This window comes from Cataglyphis hispanica, chromosome 3 (assembly GCF_021464435.1).
Source record: "Cataglyphis hispanica isolate Lineage 1 chromosome 3, ULB_Chis1_1.0, whole genome shotgun sequence".
NCBI lineage: Eukaryota > Metazoa > Arthropoda > Insecta > Hymenoptera > Formicidae > Cataglyphis > Cataglyphis hispanica.
Window position 1 is genome coordinate 7,097,800 of NC_065956.1, and position 18,125 is coordinate 7,115,924.

Below are 18,125 nucleotides of genomic sequence, written 5' to 3' on the forward strand. Positions count from 1 at the left end.
TGGAAAATTAATCAAAGAATGAAAAAATTTATTCTATATTTTGAATTTTTTTCTTTTTCTTTCAGTCGTATTATATCTTTACTCAGTAATATCACGATCTAATGGACATTCTGTACATGCTATGTTTTCTGAATATATTTGTAAAGAATTGGAAAAAAACGCACACAGAAATGCTAGCTGGAAAATCCGTTTTAATATATTTTTTTTATAAAAAGATGGAGAGAATAATTTACCATAAGATATTTTATGAAAGAATTACTGAGAGTTACATTTAATTCTATTAAAGGAATTAGAATGAGAATGAAAAAATGACTAACAATAAGAAGTATAAAGATTTCAAGATTTTTATTTTTATTAGATTAGAAGATTAGAAGATTATTTTTTATATAAATTTCGGGCATTAATAATTATGTAATAAACTCTTGTCAATTTCTTCTAATTATATAATATATAAATTCATGTATATATATTTTCAGTTTATCTTATTCTTTGCAGATATTTTCTGCAGGCTATAAGTTTCAGATGTGAGAAAGAAAGAGAAACTATGTCAGTAAAAGAACACCGCTCGAAGAAAAAGTACTCTTACGTTAGGTTCCCTAAATTCTATGCGCTCGTAAGTCGCAGTGAGGGGAAATTAGACAAGTAGAGAGAATAAGATGTAAAATGAGAAGTAACCTAGTTTATAAGTTACGTTATATATTCTTGTCATTGCCGTGATCATTAGTATATCTGCCCTTCCCATTCGCATGATCCATTCATGACGTACTTTTTCGTAGGTGGACTATATATAAACCTGTTTATGTCTTCTTCTTGCTCTTCTGTATCCCGCAAGACATCGTAGATGTATATATATATCGTGTATATAATTATATTTTCCTTTTGTTTGCACTTTAATTTATTGCTGCAAAGTGAAAAGAAGTACGTGTGAAAGTTTATTTTCTCTCAGCACACGTATATTTTCAAATATCTGAAAACCTCTAAATCATCTCATCTCAAAGATGTGTTCAACGACAATTAGGGGTAGTATTTATTTTATTTTATGCTTTACTGTGTTGTTTGGAACTGCATTGGGCTTATACGTAACATCACCGCATATAATCGTCTTCATGGCCGATGATTTGGTAAGATTTATAATTATTAATGAAAGTGAAGACATGTACTCATATATTATTTTAATTGTATTTGAAAAAATAACACATATACTCAATAATAAGCAATACTCTAACGAAATTTTTAATTATTCTTTCTTTTTCGTTATTATTTTTCGGACTTTCTGTGAATGTAATATACAAACATAATTACAGTATAATCATTATTAAAATTTATTAGCTTGATTTGCGAAATATATATACTTATATATTTGTATAAATAATTATAAAATAATAATTAATTTGTTAATGTTTAAAATAATTAGATAATAAATAAGATAATAAAAATTCTATTTATAGAAAAATAGTCCAAAATATATTTAGATGAATCAGTTTTACCGAATGTGAATTGTAGATTGGATAGGCAATCCTTTAGATTAAGCAACAATGCACGTGAATCGTATTGATGCATTTTACGTTTCAACTCATCTGAAAATGTGCAACATAAAACTTTAAAAACTTTTGAATTCTCTATTAAACTATTTCAAAAAAATTTAAATAAGATACATACACACACACACACACACACACACAAGTTATTATTTTTTAAAATAATAACTAATTTAAAAAATTAAGAATTAGTTTTCTAATTGTTAAATTTTTTTCTGTTAACACATGTATCTTTTGTATTGTTATTTTTAAGAGGTGTTTATAATTTAATTACAAAGATAATGTGATCTTTTTTCTCTTTCTATTTAAAATTCATAAGATTTGTCAATCCAGAATTTTGCAATTTCTCCGTCTTTTTGTCAAATATTTAAATATCCATTCAATATTTATATATTATAGTCGAATAATACTAATACGGGAAAGGAAGTAGAGAAAACAAAGTTTAATACAATCGTTAAAAATTAACATTTACATATAAAAAATAAATTCTTTAATAAATTTATTTTAATTTGTCTGTTTTTTTTTTTTGCGGAGAATATTAAAACACACATCTATAAAAGCTAAAAATTAAAAATGCTTTATATAATGATTGGGATTAAAATCTTATTATGTTACTTGTGCTTATACTGTACGTTTAATTTGGCCCGATTAATTTGTACGAAAGTATGATTAAAATTATCTGTAGTTAAGTTAATTACTGTAGCTTACGTGCTATCCACGCCTCCGCGATCAAGTCGTAGATTGTGACTCATTCCAACTACTTGACGAATGCTAATTCCTACACGTCAATTATACTTTAATTCGATCATGTAATTATTATATATTAGACTTCCGGTGCGGATTCATATGTGCATAGAAGGAAAGTACTCTCTTTCTTTTACACTTCAATTACATAGAAATGTTAATAATGCAGTGTTTTTGTAGAAGTCACCTTTCTCCATAAAAATTTTTATAATGCTACGATAAATGTACGTGTACACACACATTTACCTCGTAGTATTGTAAATAAATTTTTTACAAAAGAAATTGTTTTCTATCAAAATACTAAATTATTAATATTTAATGTAATTATTGATTATGCATTTAACGCGTTAAAAACAAATAATGCTCCAAATTTTTAGGGATGGGATGACGTCGGTTTTCACGGTTCGGATCAGATACCGACTCCGAATATAGATGCTTTGGCGTATAATGGAATTATATTAAACAGGCATTATGTCTTACCATCCAGCACACCTTCTAGAACTGCCTTTTTCACCGGACAATATCCAATACGTTTGGGTATGTGTTATTCATCGCGCTTCGTAAATGATAATATCATGAAACAGTGCCTCTAAACTAACGTCTGTCAAATACATTTTGCTAAATTTTCCACAAAAAATAAATTTTTAAAATAAATTATTATTTTCTTTTTTACTTTCTTTAATTTAGAAAAAATATCTTTCTGCACAAAAAATATTTTATGTATATTATTATATATATTTATTATATAAAAATGTGTATTATTATATAAAAAATATTTTATGTATATTATTATATACATATATTATAATATTTATGACCGCCTCGAATGACAACAGGATGCGTTAACTTGTCGTGCATTTAAAAAATTAATACAACATTTGCGCGTCTTTTTGTTGTGTGCTTATATTGTGTAATGTTGTTTCATGCAGGTATGCAGGGAGCAGATATACAGGGTGGTGAACCCAGAGGAATTCCTCTCAAAGTGAAGATATTACCAGAATACTTACGAGATTTGGGATATATGACGAAACTGATCGGAAAGTGGCATGTGGGGTACTATACATCCCAACACACTCCCTTAAATCGGGGTTTCGATTCCTTCTTTGGCTTTTACAACAGTCATATTACGTATTATGATTATAAATACTCGTTTCAGGTATAGCACATATATGTATTAATAATAATTATTTGAGCCAATTGTTATTTTGTAACAAATTGACATGTAATCAAAATAATGTCCATAAAGCTCTATTGCTTTTGTTTTTTAAAGCATTATATTTTTAGATAGATAACGTAATAAAAATTAATCAAGTACACATTCTCTTTTAATATAGTTGATCATTATAATGACATATAGCACAATATTTTAAGATAATTTACTCGTATATAATCTTGTACAACAATCATAAAAATTCATGTTTTCTAATTTACTTTTTATTATTATACATTTTGTTATATACTTTACGATATTTTTTTATGTTAGAACATGAGTGGATATGATATGCATCGTGGTGATGCTCCAGCTTATGTATCAACTAATAAATATGTAACTGATCTTTTCACCGACGAAGCGGTCAGGATCATTCAGTATCACGAGCCATCTCAATCGCTCTTTCTTCAAATATCGCATCTTGCTGTTCACGCGCCTCTTGAGAATCCACATGATTATGACTACTACGATAGACAGTTTAGGCACATTCGGGAAATAAATCGCCGCAAGTATGCTGGTACGTATTATTATATTGCTTTTAAATGCAAAATAAAAAATATCGGTCATATTTAATATTAATTTCATTATCGATTACAATAAAAGTTTACATTAAATAAATAAATTTATGTAATATTTAAATTAATTGATAGAATTTTAACATAATAATTGACAGAGAATATTTATGAAAAATAAGTCATCATTTTTTTTTATATTTGTTGTTTTTTTAGGAATGGTATCGCGATTAGATAATTCCGTTGGACGTGTCGTTCAGGCCTTAGGTAGCAGAGGGATGTTAAAGGATTCATTGATCCTTTTTTTAACTGATAACGGTGCAGCATCCATTGGAAAATTTCGCAATTATGGTTCTAATTATCCTTTACGAGGTGTATGTATTTTAAATTACATACAACTGATATAGATATCGAATCGATAAGTTTAAGGCATAATTGATTACACAAATATGTTACAATCAATTTTCTCTTAATAGATAGAACAAGAAATATATTTTATTTGACTTATATTAAATAGAATTAATTTTGTTTAAAACTTATTTAAATTATATTTAATTTTTTTATATTTGAAAATTTCTAAAAAAAATACACATAAACTTTTGGATTGCTTTGATAGTTCAACAAACAATAATAAAACAAGATTATAATTTATATGACGATAGATGAAATATACGCTGTATGAAGGAGGTGTGAGAGGAGTTGCTGTATTATGGTCACCAAGATTACGTAAAACAGCACGTGTATGCGATGATTTGATGCACATAACCGACTGGTTACCGACTCTATATACTGTCGCTGGTGGTGATGTAAGGGACTTGGGAGAGATCGACGGTGTCAATCAATGGTGCATGTTAAATAACAGTTTTCCGAGTGCCAGAGATAGGCTATTACTTAACATCGATGAGGTTTCTAAGACTGAGGGCGCCATATACAAACAATTCAAGCTTCTTCGGGGTACTTATATGATTGGAATTATTGGAAGAAATAATAATGTAACTTATGCATAAAAAATAAGTTATGAACAAATTATCATGAATATAATTATTTTAATTGAAGTTCCAATTCACACGAATAAAGACAAAATTTAGAATCATAAAGTATTATTAAAAAAAAAAAAATTTCTTAAATTATACGATACAAAATTTGAAAGTATCCATGAGCAGGCTTATAAAACTGTGATTTTTAACAGACGACATTATAGCTCGTTCATTTATTGACAATAATTCCTGTTGTTAGTATATTTTAGGAAAAATCATATCTATGTCTTAGGGTCAATCGAGGGTGGATACTACGATGGTTATTATCCAGATATCGAAAGAATCATGCCTAATTATCCCAGAAAGAGCCTACAAGAAGAAGCCTACAAAAACATGCCGCCGTACACTGACACCGTTTTAAAGAGTGTGGTGTCACAGAGCATCACTCGTCACCTGGGTGATCCAGTCACTCAACCCAGCACGATAATTCAGTTGCGGCGCGAAGCAACTGTCAATTGCCGACCTAGAGACAGTTTCATTACATGCAATGTCACCGAGTGTCTTTTCGATATCAATAATGATCCCTGCGAAACGAGGAACATCGCCGAGCAATATTCAAGGGTGAGTTGTCAATCATCGCGTTGATGTTAAATAAAGTGTACAAACTGAAACTAATTATCGAGATCAATGTTTTCCCACATCTGAAACATATAATCAGTAAACGTTTCTAGTCAGAAAATATTTTTTAAATTTTCTTCTTCAAAACTTAAAGAATTAAACAATATTATTTTAATAGCGATGCTTTATTTTTTTTAATAATAACTTATTTTTTGTATAATTGCTTGTTAGTTTAGCCTTTGATCACTTATCGATCAAGAGAGCAAAGTTACGAATTTACTAAATTAGATGACATCTCGTACAATAATTTTTGCAGATCTCTCGGGAATTGGATAAATACTTGGAACATTACGGGCTTATTATTAAGAGACAGATTAAGATACCGGTAGACTGGCTGGCAGATCCAAGAAGAACAAACAATACGTGGGAGCCGTGGGTAATATCGAGTGAAATTATTTTGAACAATTCGGCTCAACTGGCCAGTTTGGCCTATTGTGTTTACATCGGTATTATTCTCGTAACAGTCATATGCAATGGTTTTATTTAAGTGAATTTTAGTTAAGCAAAACATAATTTTATGCACGAATTTCATCAATCAATTGAGGAAAAATGTGTTGATCAATTTAGATCAATTTGATTTATCGATAGAAATACCTATATTTAAGCTTCTCTTCTCCTTCATACATTACAAAAAGATCACGCGATTTTTTAATCAAATGCATATATATATATATATATATATATATATATATATATATATATTACAGCATATAATAATGTGTTTGCAATGGGTTTATTTTTAAATGACTAAATTATAATGTATAGATATGTTAAATTTGAACTACGTCCAAATGCTTCAGTGAACTATTTAACATTTGTATAGCATTTTTCCTCGTTACTGTATATTCTGACATGGAATTGTGTCAACGTTTTCTATTAGATTTTGCTTCGTATTATTCACTATTCTGTTGACTTACGTGGCAGAAACATTTGCAAATAAAACGACGACGGATGTATGCGATAATTTAGTTTATCTTTTTTCCTTTGATAAAAAATCTCTGAAAAAAAATTGTATCGTGGATAGATAATTTTATAGATAATTTGATAACATTTTTTAAATTTTTTAACATCATTTTAGTTATCAAATTTTTAATCATAATTGTGTGATTATCAACAGATCTCGAGTGCGTATCGTCTCTATAGAATGTATGACCTTGTCGACAATTGGTAGTTATTTCAACTGTATTAACAAAAAAATATCTACGTCAATTAATGCTCCTATTAAAAGTTGCTTTCATTTTTTTGCAGTTATGCGCATAATGAAGTTGAATGCATAATTGTGCACAAAATAGAGTCAGAATAGATTTTTTTTGCCTGTTAAAATAACGGAGCGCTAATTTAATTTAGTTTAAATAACAATGTACTAATTGATTCTGCGTTTATATTTGTCGATTTTCATTTGAAAATGCTATTTTCAAATGCATGTTTTTACCAAATTCTTTAATTTGTAATAGAATTAAGTAACATTCCATAAAATCAAGATATACATATTTATTTTTCATCTTATCGTTAGTTTAATCATACTTTTTTGAATGTGAAAGATCAAATTTATCTTAACATGATTTATAACAGTATTATTTGAATTTCTCATATGATTGTTGCACTATAAATGCACTATAAATGAAACTGTTACGTAACTCGAAAAAGATGGAATACAAAAAGATGTCGATACTTCTTCTTTAATTAATATTTTATATTGTTATTTTAATAACAAAACTATATATTATTAATTATAACGTTATTATAATTCATAATATATAGTTTTATACATACATATATATATATATAGTTAATATATAATTATAACGTAAATTAATAATATATAGTTCTCTAATTATAAATATTAATTTATAATTGATCATATCAATAACATATGATAAATAAAAAAATGTATATTGAAATATTATTTGAACAGTTAATATATGATTAATAAACATATACATTTAAATCGTTATTTGAATTTTGATGTATCCTGATAAATTCTTCAAGCACCATATATCAGATAAGAGTATCGAGTAACAGTTTTATAAGTTATATTAAAAGTTTTAAGTTTTATAAAAGTATCGAGTATAAGTATATTTTAGTATATATATATATATAAGTTTATCTTATATTTAGTATATATGTAATTAAAACTACATATACTTACATAGATAGGTATTACATACCGTGTAAAAATACATATCCAAGGTTATATGTATATTGTACACAATAGCTGCGACAAAAGATAAATATTTAAAAAAAAGTCTGTTTTAAGTTCAATTAGGCTAAACAGCTTATGTTACGAGATCATAACAAGGATATAATCAGGTCAGTAAGCGTTGTCTGAATAGCTTAATAGCTCAGCGTATAAATGTAGCAATGTATGCCTTACACTTTGCAGTATTAAATTTGAACTCGAACGGTTAACATTGACAATCGTTCGATCGTCGAATGATAAAATCGTAGATAACCCTAGATATTAGTAATGCAAAATTATATGTGAAAAAAGTGCTTAAACTACGTATATGTCGTCGAATGAGAAGATATTTTTCATTAGCTTTACTTTTGACATTAGATTTCTTAACAAAATTATTGTGATTTTCCATAACTAAATGTAAACATAAATTAGAATATTAAAAAACTGAATTGTAGTTAACAGCAGACTAATCATCAATTTTAATATATAAATATTATTATTATATACATAGTGCGTTGTGACACCGACCGATAATTTAATGTGCGACATTTTGTGAGTTTGATTAATTTCCGTGATCTTGTTTTATCAAATTGAGAAAATTTGAAACAATGGTTTTGAGAAGAACAGACTTGTTAGTGTACGTCTTTGTAGTGATCTTGAGTATCCCATGCATCTATTTGGGTTTGAAATATAATGCTTCTAATATACAGCCACCTAACATCATTGTCATTATCGCTGATGATCTTGTAAGAAATTATTTTTATTAATATAATAACTTAGCAGATGCGCGCGTGGCATTTATAAAAAAAATATATACTACTAAAAAAAAAAAAAAAAAAAAATAGGAAACACTTTTTATATTTTAAAAATTGAGCTGTTTTCAAACCGCTAAAACTCGACGAAAAACCATTGTAGACACAAAATTAAAAAACCATTTTGAAGCTTTAACTGATGTTTCAACTTTAACATTTCAACTTTAACTTTTGACTTTAACTTTTAACTTCAACTTTAACTTTTGAGTAATGTATATAGTTGCATAGCTTAAAAAATATTTGTGGAAAAACCTAACAATACTTAAAATAAAGAATTGTCAGAGATTTTTCTAAATGTTCATTTAAAAAAATATAATGTAATTTAATTAACAGTTCAATTTTAAAATATTTATTCGTTATATAAGAAAAAGAGAAAGTTCTTTTTAAAGAGAAAGAGAAAGTTGCACTTAAGAGAAAATTTCTTTATTATTAAATATTAAGATAAACAACAAATTATTTTTCTTCAAATTATACATCTTCTATTACTTTTTCAAATCTCCTTCTTAATGGTCCCTTGAACTCAGGTTCAATAAAGCATGTTTCTGTATAATATATAACACACATAGCTAGACAAAATTACACGATACTATTTTAAGTCTGCTTATTTATGAAGTTGATTAACGAGTTATCGTATTAGCATTAGTTTTAAATTTCGCAATATTATACAAGAGATAGTCATCATTTAGGAAAATATAAAGACAATTCAAAAAATAAAAGCTATTCACATTAAAATGTATTATTAAATGTAAATCGTAAAATTTAATTTGTTATTACATATTTTAATAATTATAAGGGATGGAACGACGTTAGCTTCCACGGCGCCGATGAGATTCCTACACCGAATATAGATGCTCTCGCATACAATGGCGTGATACTAAATCGACATTACGTATTGCCAATGTGCACACCATCGAGAACAGCTTTTCTCACTGGAAAATATCCCATAAGAACAGGTAATCTAATTAAGTATATCTAAAACGTGGCATGTTTCATTGTACGATGCAAACTTTTGAAAATTATTTGCATTTTATTGACACATTTATTGATAAAAATGTTCAAAATGTCAACTATATAGATGTTCCAATTTAATGGTAGTTTTCTCAAAACTTAGTTTATGCAAAAATTTATGTTTATATTTCTTTATTTAGGATTTATTTTCTTATTGATTCTCTTGTCCATAATGATTATAATTTTATGTTACGGTATAAAAATGTCCTTCAAAACTCTTTATAAAAAGAAATTAATTAAAATTTAATTTAATTGTATGAAATGTATCCAATATTTAGGTATGCAAGGTTTCCCCTTGCGAGGAGCTGAACCACGTGGTATACCTTTGAACAATATTCTCTTACCCGAGTATCTTCGAAAAATCGGATATGCCACTCATTTGGTGGGAAAATGGCATGTTGGTTATTATACAAGGAATTACGGTCCTACTCGTCGTGGTTTCGACACTTTTGTTGGGTATTATTCTGGTTACATCGAATATTTCAATCACTCACTCTACGAAAGTGTAAGTTTTCTGTTATTATTTGGGGAATATTAATATTATGAAATGTCTTGCTAGATGTATAATAATACGTTGATGTGCACTTCTGCATTATCTGTGCATTATCCTGCAGTAATAACAAAATTATTATTTGCAACTGCTGAAAAGTTTGACCATTTATAGTCGTAGAATCGTAAAGTAGTAGAGTTTATAATTTTCTTTCTTATTACACATTATAAATAAGTAAATCAATCAGAAAAAGTGAAATTAAATTTACAGGAACAATTGGGGTATGATTTGCATCGTATTGTGGGTGACAATCACAAGATTGAATATAGCTATGACTATATGACTGATCTTATAACCGATGAGGCTGAAAATATTATTACGTCGCATAATCCTGCGAAACCTCTATATTTGCAATTAGCACATCTTGCACCCCATTCTAGTGGAATCGAAGATGCAATGCAAGTACGCAATTGGACAGAAACAAATATTACTCTCGGTTATATCGAAGACATAAATAGAAGAAAATACGCAAGTATGTAATAAAATATTCCTTTTTTAAATTGTAATTATCGTAAGTATCGCGCGTGTTAAAATTAAATCAAATTTACGCAAAAGATAAGAAAAATTGTGTTTCTTTTTCTCTCATGTTTATTTAATCTTGATTTCTCAATTATCAATTATGTCTATCATTTTTAAAACTGTTTAACAAAATTTTTTTTTTTAATTATTTCACACGGATGTTATCTTGCTTTATTTTTACTTCAATTATAATAACAATGTTGTTTGCGTTTTTAATAATATCAATAATTTGATTTTATAATGTTTGAAATTATATATATATTTGTCTTTAGGTGTCGTTGCCACTTTAGATGAATCAGTCGGTCGGGTGATCAATGCTCTGCAGAGAACAGATATGCTGAAAAACTCGATCATCATTTTTATAGCCGACAATGGAGCGCAAACTGAAGGACTAATGCAAAATTACGGATCTAATTATCCACTTAGAGGGGTAAATGCAGCTTTACGTTTTTTGTGTAAACGTATTGAGGCTATAATTTTATGTTTGATTTGTATTCGCACATAATTTTCCTTTAATATTGCCAAACGAGAATAACACAAGTCAGTGTTATGTCAAAAATTTATGAAAATAGTTACGTAGATAAAAAAATTACAACATAGAGAGAAGAATTAAAATTTATACAGATTCTAAAATTAATTAAAACAATTTTTTTATTTTTAGTTAAAATTCAGTCTTTTCGAAGGCAGCATTCGCGGCACGGCGTGCATCTATTCACCTTTGATTGATCATCCCTCGAGAGTTTCTATTCAATTGTTTCACATTACTGATTGGTTGCCGACATTATATTCCGCGGCTGGCGGTAATCCGAATGATCTGAAACAATTGGATGGCATTGATCAGTGGTCCGAAATCAAAAACGCGAGAGATGGCAAACGGAAGTCAATTCTTGTGAATATTGACGAGAAGATTAATAGTGAAGCAGCATTAATAGGATCTTACAAACTTGTTAAAGGTAAAAACATATATAATAGTATATAAATAATCTTTTTCATATGTTTCACATTATTTATTATCATTTAAAATTTTTTTCTAATATAGATAAGTCTGAGTACCAAAAGTATTATAATTATAGTGGTAAAAATATACTTTATCCCAAATACAATGCAATGAAAGTACTAACATCGCCAGCTGCATCAGCTATCGCGAGTGTTTCAACTTTTGTGTTAAACGCAAATAAAGTAATGCAGCTGCGGGAAGAAGCCGCAGTAGTTTGCAAGAATTTTACGGATTTCCCCAATTGTACAAATCGCACCTGCTTGTTCAATGTCTATGAGGATCCTTGTGAAACTACGGATCTATCTTCGAAATATCCTAAGGTGACATTAAATTAAGATTGTAAAAAATATAAATACATATTTATATGTTTAATATTTATATTTTAAATAATTAAAAATATAAAAATAGATTATGAATTATATATGAAATGACTTTTAATAATCAATATGTGATGCGAGAAATTAATAATCTCTAATCCGAATAAGTAAAAAAAGTTACAACAGCTATGTCAATAATATTGCATTAAGATAGTAGTGTCTATTAAATTAAGCGTGCCAGTAAAATATGTGTCCAGCATCCATATTTGTAACTTTACGATTGCTAAGAAAAAAGATAACTCTCGTGTGAATTATTATTATGTAAATGTCAGTACTCATCGTCAGTACAGACGAGATGGAAGCGATAGCAGAGAGATAATTCAAGAATACGTCGTTCCATTTGCAGGACGTGAAGAGATTGAACATGTTCATCGATCGCTATAAATCGGTCCTCATGAACCAGACGAACGCACCCGTCGATCCGGCTGGCTTTCCGAGTAACTTTAACAACACTTGGGTGCCCTGGTTGCCGGACGACTATCAGTCGATCAGCGAAATGCATTTCACGATGAATGAAATGACGCCGTAACAACGCTTCATTCGTCTTGGATTATGAAGTGGTAAAGTGCTGATCACCTCAAAAATATAACAAAAAAAAAAAAAAGATGCAGGAACATACATTGCATTAATAATTTCTGAATAATTACGTTTAATTCTGTGTACTTATTCTGTGTACTCATTTATATTATTATATGTTAATATTTTACAATATTAAAATATAATTTTGAATTAAATTTAAATTTTAACCATTTAAATTAATACAATTTTAATATAATTAATAAATGGAAAATACTTTATTATTAATGACATTCTTTATTCGTAACAAGAAAATTGCGAATGTTCTTGAAAAATCACTGCCATTACTTTGTATAATAGGTGATTAAAAATTACTGTCTATACAAAGGCAATGATTTTATAAAAGATTAAAGATGGATTCCTTGTTAAAACATAGGAATCTTCTTGAAAAAATGTCGGGATACATTATAATTTGTTACAATTTTTTTATTGTTACAAAAAATTGAATATTTTATTGAATTTAGAGTACAATTAAATTTAGAATTCTTTTAAAATAAGATTTATTTAAAAGTAAACATAAAGAAGAGAAAGGCAAACAATATATTTTTAGATTCGTATAAAGATTTAATTTCATTTTTAACAGCTTGATATTTCAATTTATTTTTGTGAGAATTTGTTTCAAACCTATGTAAATAAATATTGTATCTTTAACGTTTCATATGCTAATTGCGAATCACCCTATATATCTTTATTAACGGTATAACGGGTGTTGACCGTAGGGTGTAGGAGGGTGGCAAAAAGTTTATCGTTGGTGGGACAAAACTCTTCTTTTCACTGACGTTATTGTATAGAGATTATGCAGATGGGACGCCGTCGTTGTGCGTTGAGAAGGTTGATATCTATTTAATTACCGGTATCGTATTAATTAATCGTGTCTCATGCAAATAGAGAATTTTAAACTTTCGCGACGTCCACTTTGTCGAAACGTCAATCTACGAAGTACTATGTATTTTTCTCTATCTTATATTTCTATTATTAATTATTTATATAATTCAACAATCATTTTTCTAAGTGTTTCTTTTTATTTGCAAATAAAACAGTTATTTGAAATAAATGCGTATAAAAATTCTTCTTACAAAAACTTCTATTTTAAACAGTTTATAGACAAATTATCATTTGATTCGTGTAAAAATCTTTTATATCAAATATAATTAATAGATGCAAAAAATAAAAACGCGTTTCTTAATTAATTTCATCAAATTGCGACAATTATTGCGGGATACCTAAAAGGGGGGAATAGTAAGTATAGTCAATTCCCGCGTGCAACAACAAACACATATATCTCTTTGCTTACAGCATGGTCCATTTCTCATCTTGCATTTAATATTTCAAAAACTGCTATACTTGTTAAACGTTCTTTACTGCCGTTCTTCGCAAGCCCGCAGCGCTTTCGAGCCACGAGACGAGGGATGCCGGCTCTAAATTCTAATCTAGGACCAACAGCGAGGCCTTTTTCTGTACTTCTTCTTTTATATTCCCGAGGCGCGGCTTTACGGCTCATTTAGCAATTCGTTTATTTACAGGCAAGAAATCGCAGGCGCGTATACGCGTACGTGTGGCTTTACTCTTTGTTTGTGCGTAATCACGAAAAGGGGATGGTATGACGACAAGGAAGAAAGAAAGAGGAACAAAAATGAAACAAAAGGGAGTGGATGAGAAATAGAGAGACAGTGGGTGATGGGCAGGGGAGGTATCTTCACGTTCTACGATCGCAGGGGAAGGGTTTGAAGTTTAAGTCGCTTTTAATAGCGAAGCAGCTGTTGCCGGATCTGCTTGTTCCTTTTTTATGGCCGATGTCTTCTTCGGCGAATAATGGGAAATAATCTAAAAAGAAGGAGGCACTCTTTCTCTCTCTCTCTCTCTCTCTCTTTCTTGGTTTTTTCTTTCTTTTCTGCTAATAAAGCTGTGCCTTTAACCATTTATTTTTGATACCAATATTGCACCACAATTCTTCGTGTCTTTAACTCATTATATACCGGCCTAATTACGTGTACATAACTATCTTTACTAATTTTATGTAGTATTAAAGTGTATTATTATAATTATATATCTATTTTTTTTTTAATTTTAAAAATATAAGATCAAAATTGAATAAATGTTAATATCTCTTATTAATTTACTTTTCATTATTCTTAGAAAATCAGTGTTCTTTTCCATAAATGAAAGGATTTCTCTCGCGGTGGAAAATACATGACGTATATCATGATAAAATCAAGAGAAATAAAGAGAGAGGTTACTCGAGATCGCGGGAAGATAATTAGATAATGTTAATAAAGGTAAAAAACAAAGTAGAATTGATGGCGCACATAATACGGTTGCGCGTTAAATTTTTACAGATCTGACGTTCACATGTTGCATTCACTCGTCCACTTACCTGTTTCTTAAATTAATGAGATATAAACGCATTGCGCAAACTGCAAAGCAAGTTAATGTTCCATTCATTCCGCAAACCGAGAGATATAAACAAAGAGTTATTTCTACTTTTGTGTTTCATTTTACTGCACGAGAAAATCGCCCGTGGCAAGAAATCTGCTGCCTCTCGAAATACATATTATTGCAATATCGATAATTGCTTGATGTTGATTTACGTATCACCTTTTTTGATTTGCACTAGTGATCTATCACTTGTCGCACCTGTACATGTAAAGTCGTTTTCCGATTAAATTTCTCTAAATAATATATGACGAGAATAACTTTATAATTAGAATAATTCAGACATTCGCAATATTGATTTGTAAGTAGAGAATTGGCAATATTAATCACCTAAAAATATAAAGAATATACTTTAACCACAATATAATTATGTATAACTGTTATATAATTTTTATAATTATAGTAATTGCCTTGCAATAATAATAGAATATCCCTCTTATATATTTGAGAATTTAATTTAATCCCTAAATAATAAGTATATTTATATATAAATACTTGACATTCAATCAATAAGAAACTTGAAAATTGTGTAAAGTATGTTTATTGCAATTTTTTCTCATCCACGTCCTTAATCCTCTCAAATGAGCACTTAAATTTCTGTCATTTGTTATGACTTCTCTGTCAAAAGCCCTGTCAAAGCTCCGGACAATCTCAGATCGAGGCAAACTCACTTCTTACTCCTCGCTAATATCGATATGCTTTATTAACTGGAGCATTCGCTATCTTTTTACACGGCATGTGATATTTCTAGGTTTACATCGCTGCGGGTGAACTCGCCTGGTGGGTTCCGCGTGCAGAGGAACGAAGGATATAAGTCCAAGCCGAAACTTAACGACGTAATGAACGTCTGACGGAGGATTATTTATCGATGGCAACGGGGCAGCGTAAGGGCCGGCCGAAGTACCTAAGGAGAATAGGAAGGAAGACGAACGATCGACACCGTGGACAAAATTGGCGCGGTAATTAGCACATGGCAAGGAACGTTTCGAGTTCTTCTAATTGATGCACTCGATGAAATTTGCTTGCTAATTGTATGCCGTCGATTTGTCTGATTGAAATAATATATGCGTACATATTTGAGAAAGAAAAATGTGTGTCCAAAAAACTTCGAGATAAATTTAAAATTATAGATTTGAAATATTTATTTCTAAGTTCTATAATAAAATGAAAAAATCCATTTATAATTATTTAATCAATTGATTTATAATTAATAAATCCATTGATAATAATTCAACAAATGCAGTAAATATACGCTGTAAGTTAAAAAATTATTTAATTATTATAAAACAATATATGTATTTTTTCAAATAAAATTTGCTGAAAAATATTTCGATTTAAAAAATTCAATATTAAATAAATTATGTTAAAATTAAATATAATCAAGTTGAATATCAAAAAGCACAAAGAGAGAGAGAGAGAGAGAGAGAGAGAGAGAGAGAGAGAGAGAGAAAGAGAGTGAGAAAGATTAACATTACTATTTTTTTTTTTGTACGAAAGTACAATATTTGAGATCGATACCACGAATCGAAAATTGATGAATCGGAGCAAGATAGCACCAATGCTTACGAATCTTTAAATGGTAAAGGCAAGGATAAATTATTTTGGCTCCGCCTTGTAGTAAAACAAATGATCACAAAGATACCGCCTGCTCGTTAAAATCATTCCCGCAAAGGTGGTCTCAGGTTTTCTTTCTTTTTTTAGGATATTTCTTGTTATGTGAGGTGTATAATTTTCGATAGAATCAAACTCTAAGAAAGTGCAGTGTGTTGAAATTAATTAGTGATTGAAGAACACAAATAATTTGTGCGCCGCCAAATGATTTAAACCTTTTTAATTCATATTAAAGAGATTATTATTGTATGAGATTCCCATGGAAATAATAGTTCGAGCCCAAATGAATTAAAAGCCCATGAAATATTCTTTTTCCTTCGCAATTCTTTTTTCTTTATAATGTGTAATTTTTTGCTCAATAAAATTCAATCAATAAAAATTTAAAATTAACATTACCTTAGATTTGATTAAGTAACATATCTTTTTAATAATATGCTTGTGTTAAGTTAATTTAATATTGAATAAAGAAGCAATTTTTGCATTTCCAAATTATTGAAATTTTTAGAATCTCATACAATCATTTCATATTTATATTTATAAAGTATATTTTTATCAAATAAAATCTATCTCGATTTTATCCCTATATAAAGTTGCAAAGCATAAGGGAAATTTTACATATTTGTATATCACGGATAAAAAGAAAAATATGTTTGGTTTTAAGAGAAGTTAACAACAACAATTGCTTTTCTTTTTTATTCAACGGCATCCCCGTGTTGATCGCCGGACTCTTCGTATATCGAGGAAAGAGGAGACTCAAGTAGGAGGCGAAGTAGGAGGAAGTGAAGTAGAGTAGGAGGACTCCACCACCACCACCGGCTGGCAAATCCTGCGGGACTGCTCCGACGGACACCTGTAAGCACGCAGACTCCCTGCCGAGCCGGACGCACGGTGCACGAGAAAGTTCGAAATCGTCGCAGATCCTGAAGGATCCTGAGGCGTACTGTCGATGCGTTTTTCACTCGCGATTTCAACGAAAGTGATGCCTGGTGTCTGTGCGCGTGTTTTACATGCGGTCCTTTGCCTCATCTATTAATTCACTGTTAATCACGTTGTTCAAAACAAATAAAGTTTTATATCTGAAGATGATTTCATTGATCAGTGAAATGTTATTAAGGGTTCTTAGATATTAAATATGTAGATTATTAAATATACAGTTTGATCGCGAGAATTAATAATTTTTGCCTTTTAGAAAAAGTGCATTCAGTTATAATTAAAGACAATTTCATCGATAAATAAATTTAAAGTTCAGTACGGAGGACTCATGCTGCGAGTTGCAAGGATCTATCTCTCGGTTTTTATAATTTCATGTATCGTGTGTAATTTACAACTCTATATAAGCTAATTTTTAACAAGCACTTTTTAAAAGCATTAAAAATTTTTGCATATATTTTGTTTTTAATTATT

General features: G+C 29.3%; 1 protein-coding gene across 3 annotated transcripts; it reads left to right on the forward strand.

Moving 5' to 3' along the window:
• The first annotated feature begins 501 nt into the window (after positions 1–501).
• LOC126848125 (uncharacterized) lies at positions 502–17,807 on the forward strand. Of its 3 annotated transcripts, XR_007687211.1 has the most exons (17): positions 502–1,121; positions 2,660–2,819; positions 3,212–3,438; positions 3,766–4,009; positions 4,221–4,378; positions 4,667–4,958; positions 5,274–5,602; positions 5,916–6,035; positions 9,444–9,603; positions 9,937–10,163; positions 10,419–10,680; positions 11,000–11,157; positions 11,389–11,680; positions 11,767–12,044; positions 12,448–12,661; positions 15,862–16,069; positions 17,468–17,807. XR_007687211.1 is itself a non-coding variant. In XM_050588739.1 (16 exons), the coding sequence occupies exons 1-15, from the start codon at positions 999–1,001 to the stop codon at positions 12,628–12,630; spliced, it is 3,213 nt and encodes a 1,070-aa protein (XP_050444696.1). In that variant the 5' UTR covers positions 502–998; the 3' UTR covers positions 12,631–12,661; positions 15,862–16,217. The 3 variants fall into 3 exon arrangements, 2 of the variants coding, with proteins under 2 accessions (XP_050444696.1, XP_050444695.1); XM_050588739.1 differs by lacking the exon at positions 17,468–17,807 and having other exon boundaries at positions 15,862–16,217; XM_050588738.1 differs by lacking the exons at positions 15,862–16,069; positions 17,468–17,807 and having other exon boundaries at positions 12,448–12,901.
• Positions 17,808–18,125: the final 318 nt, after the last annotated feature.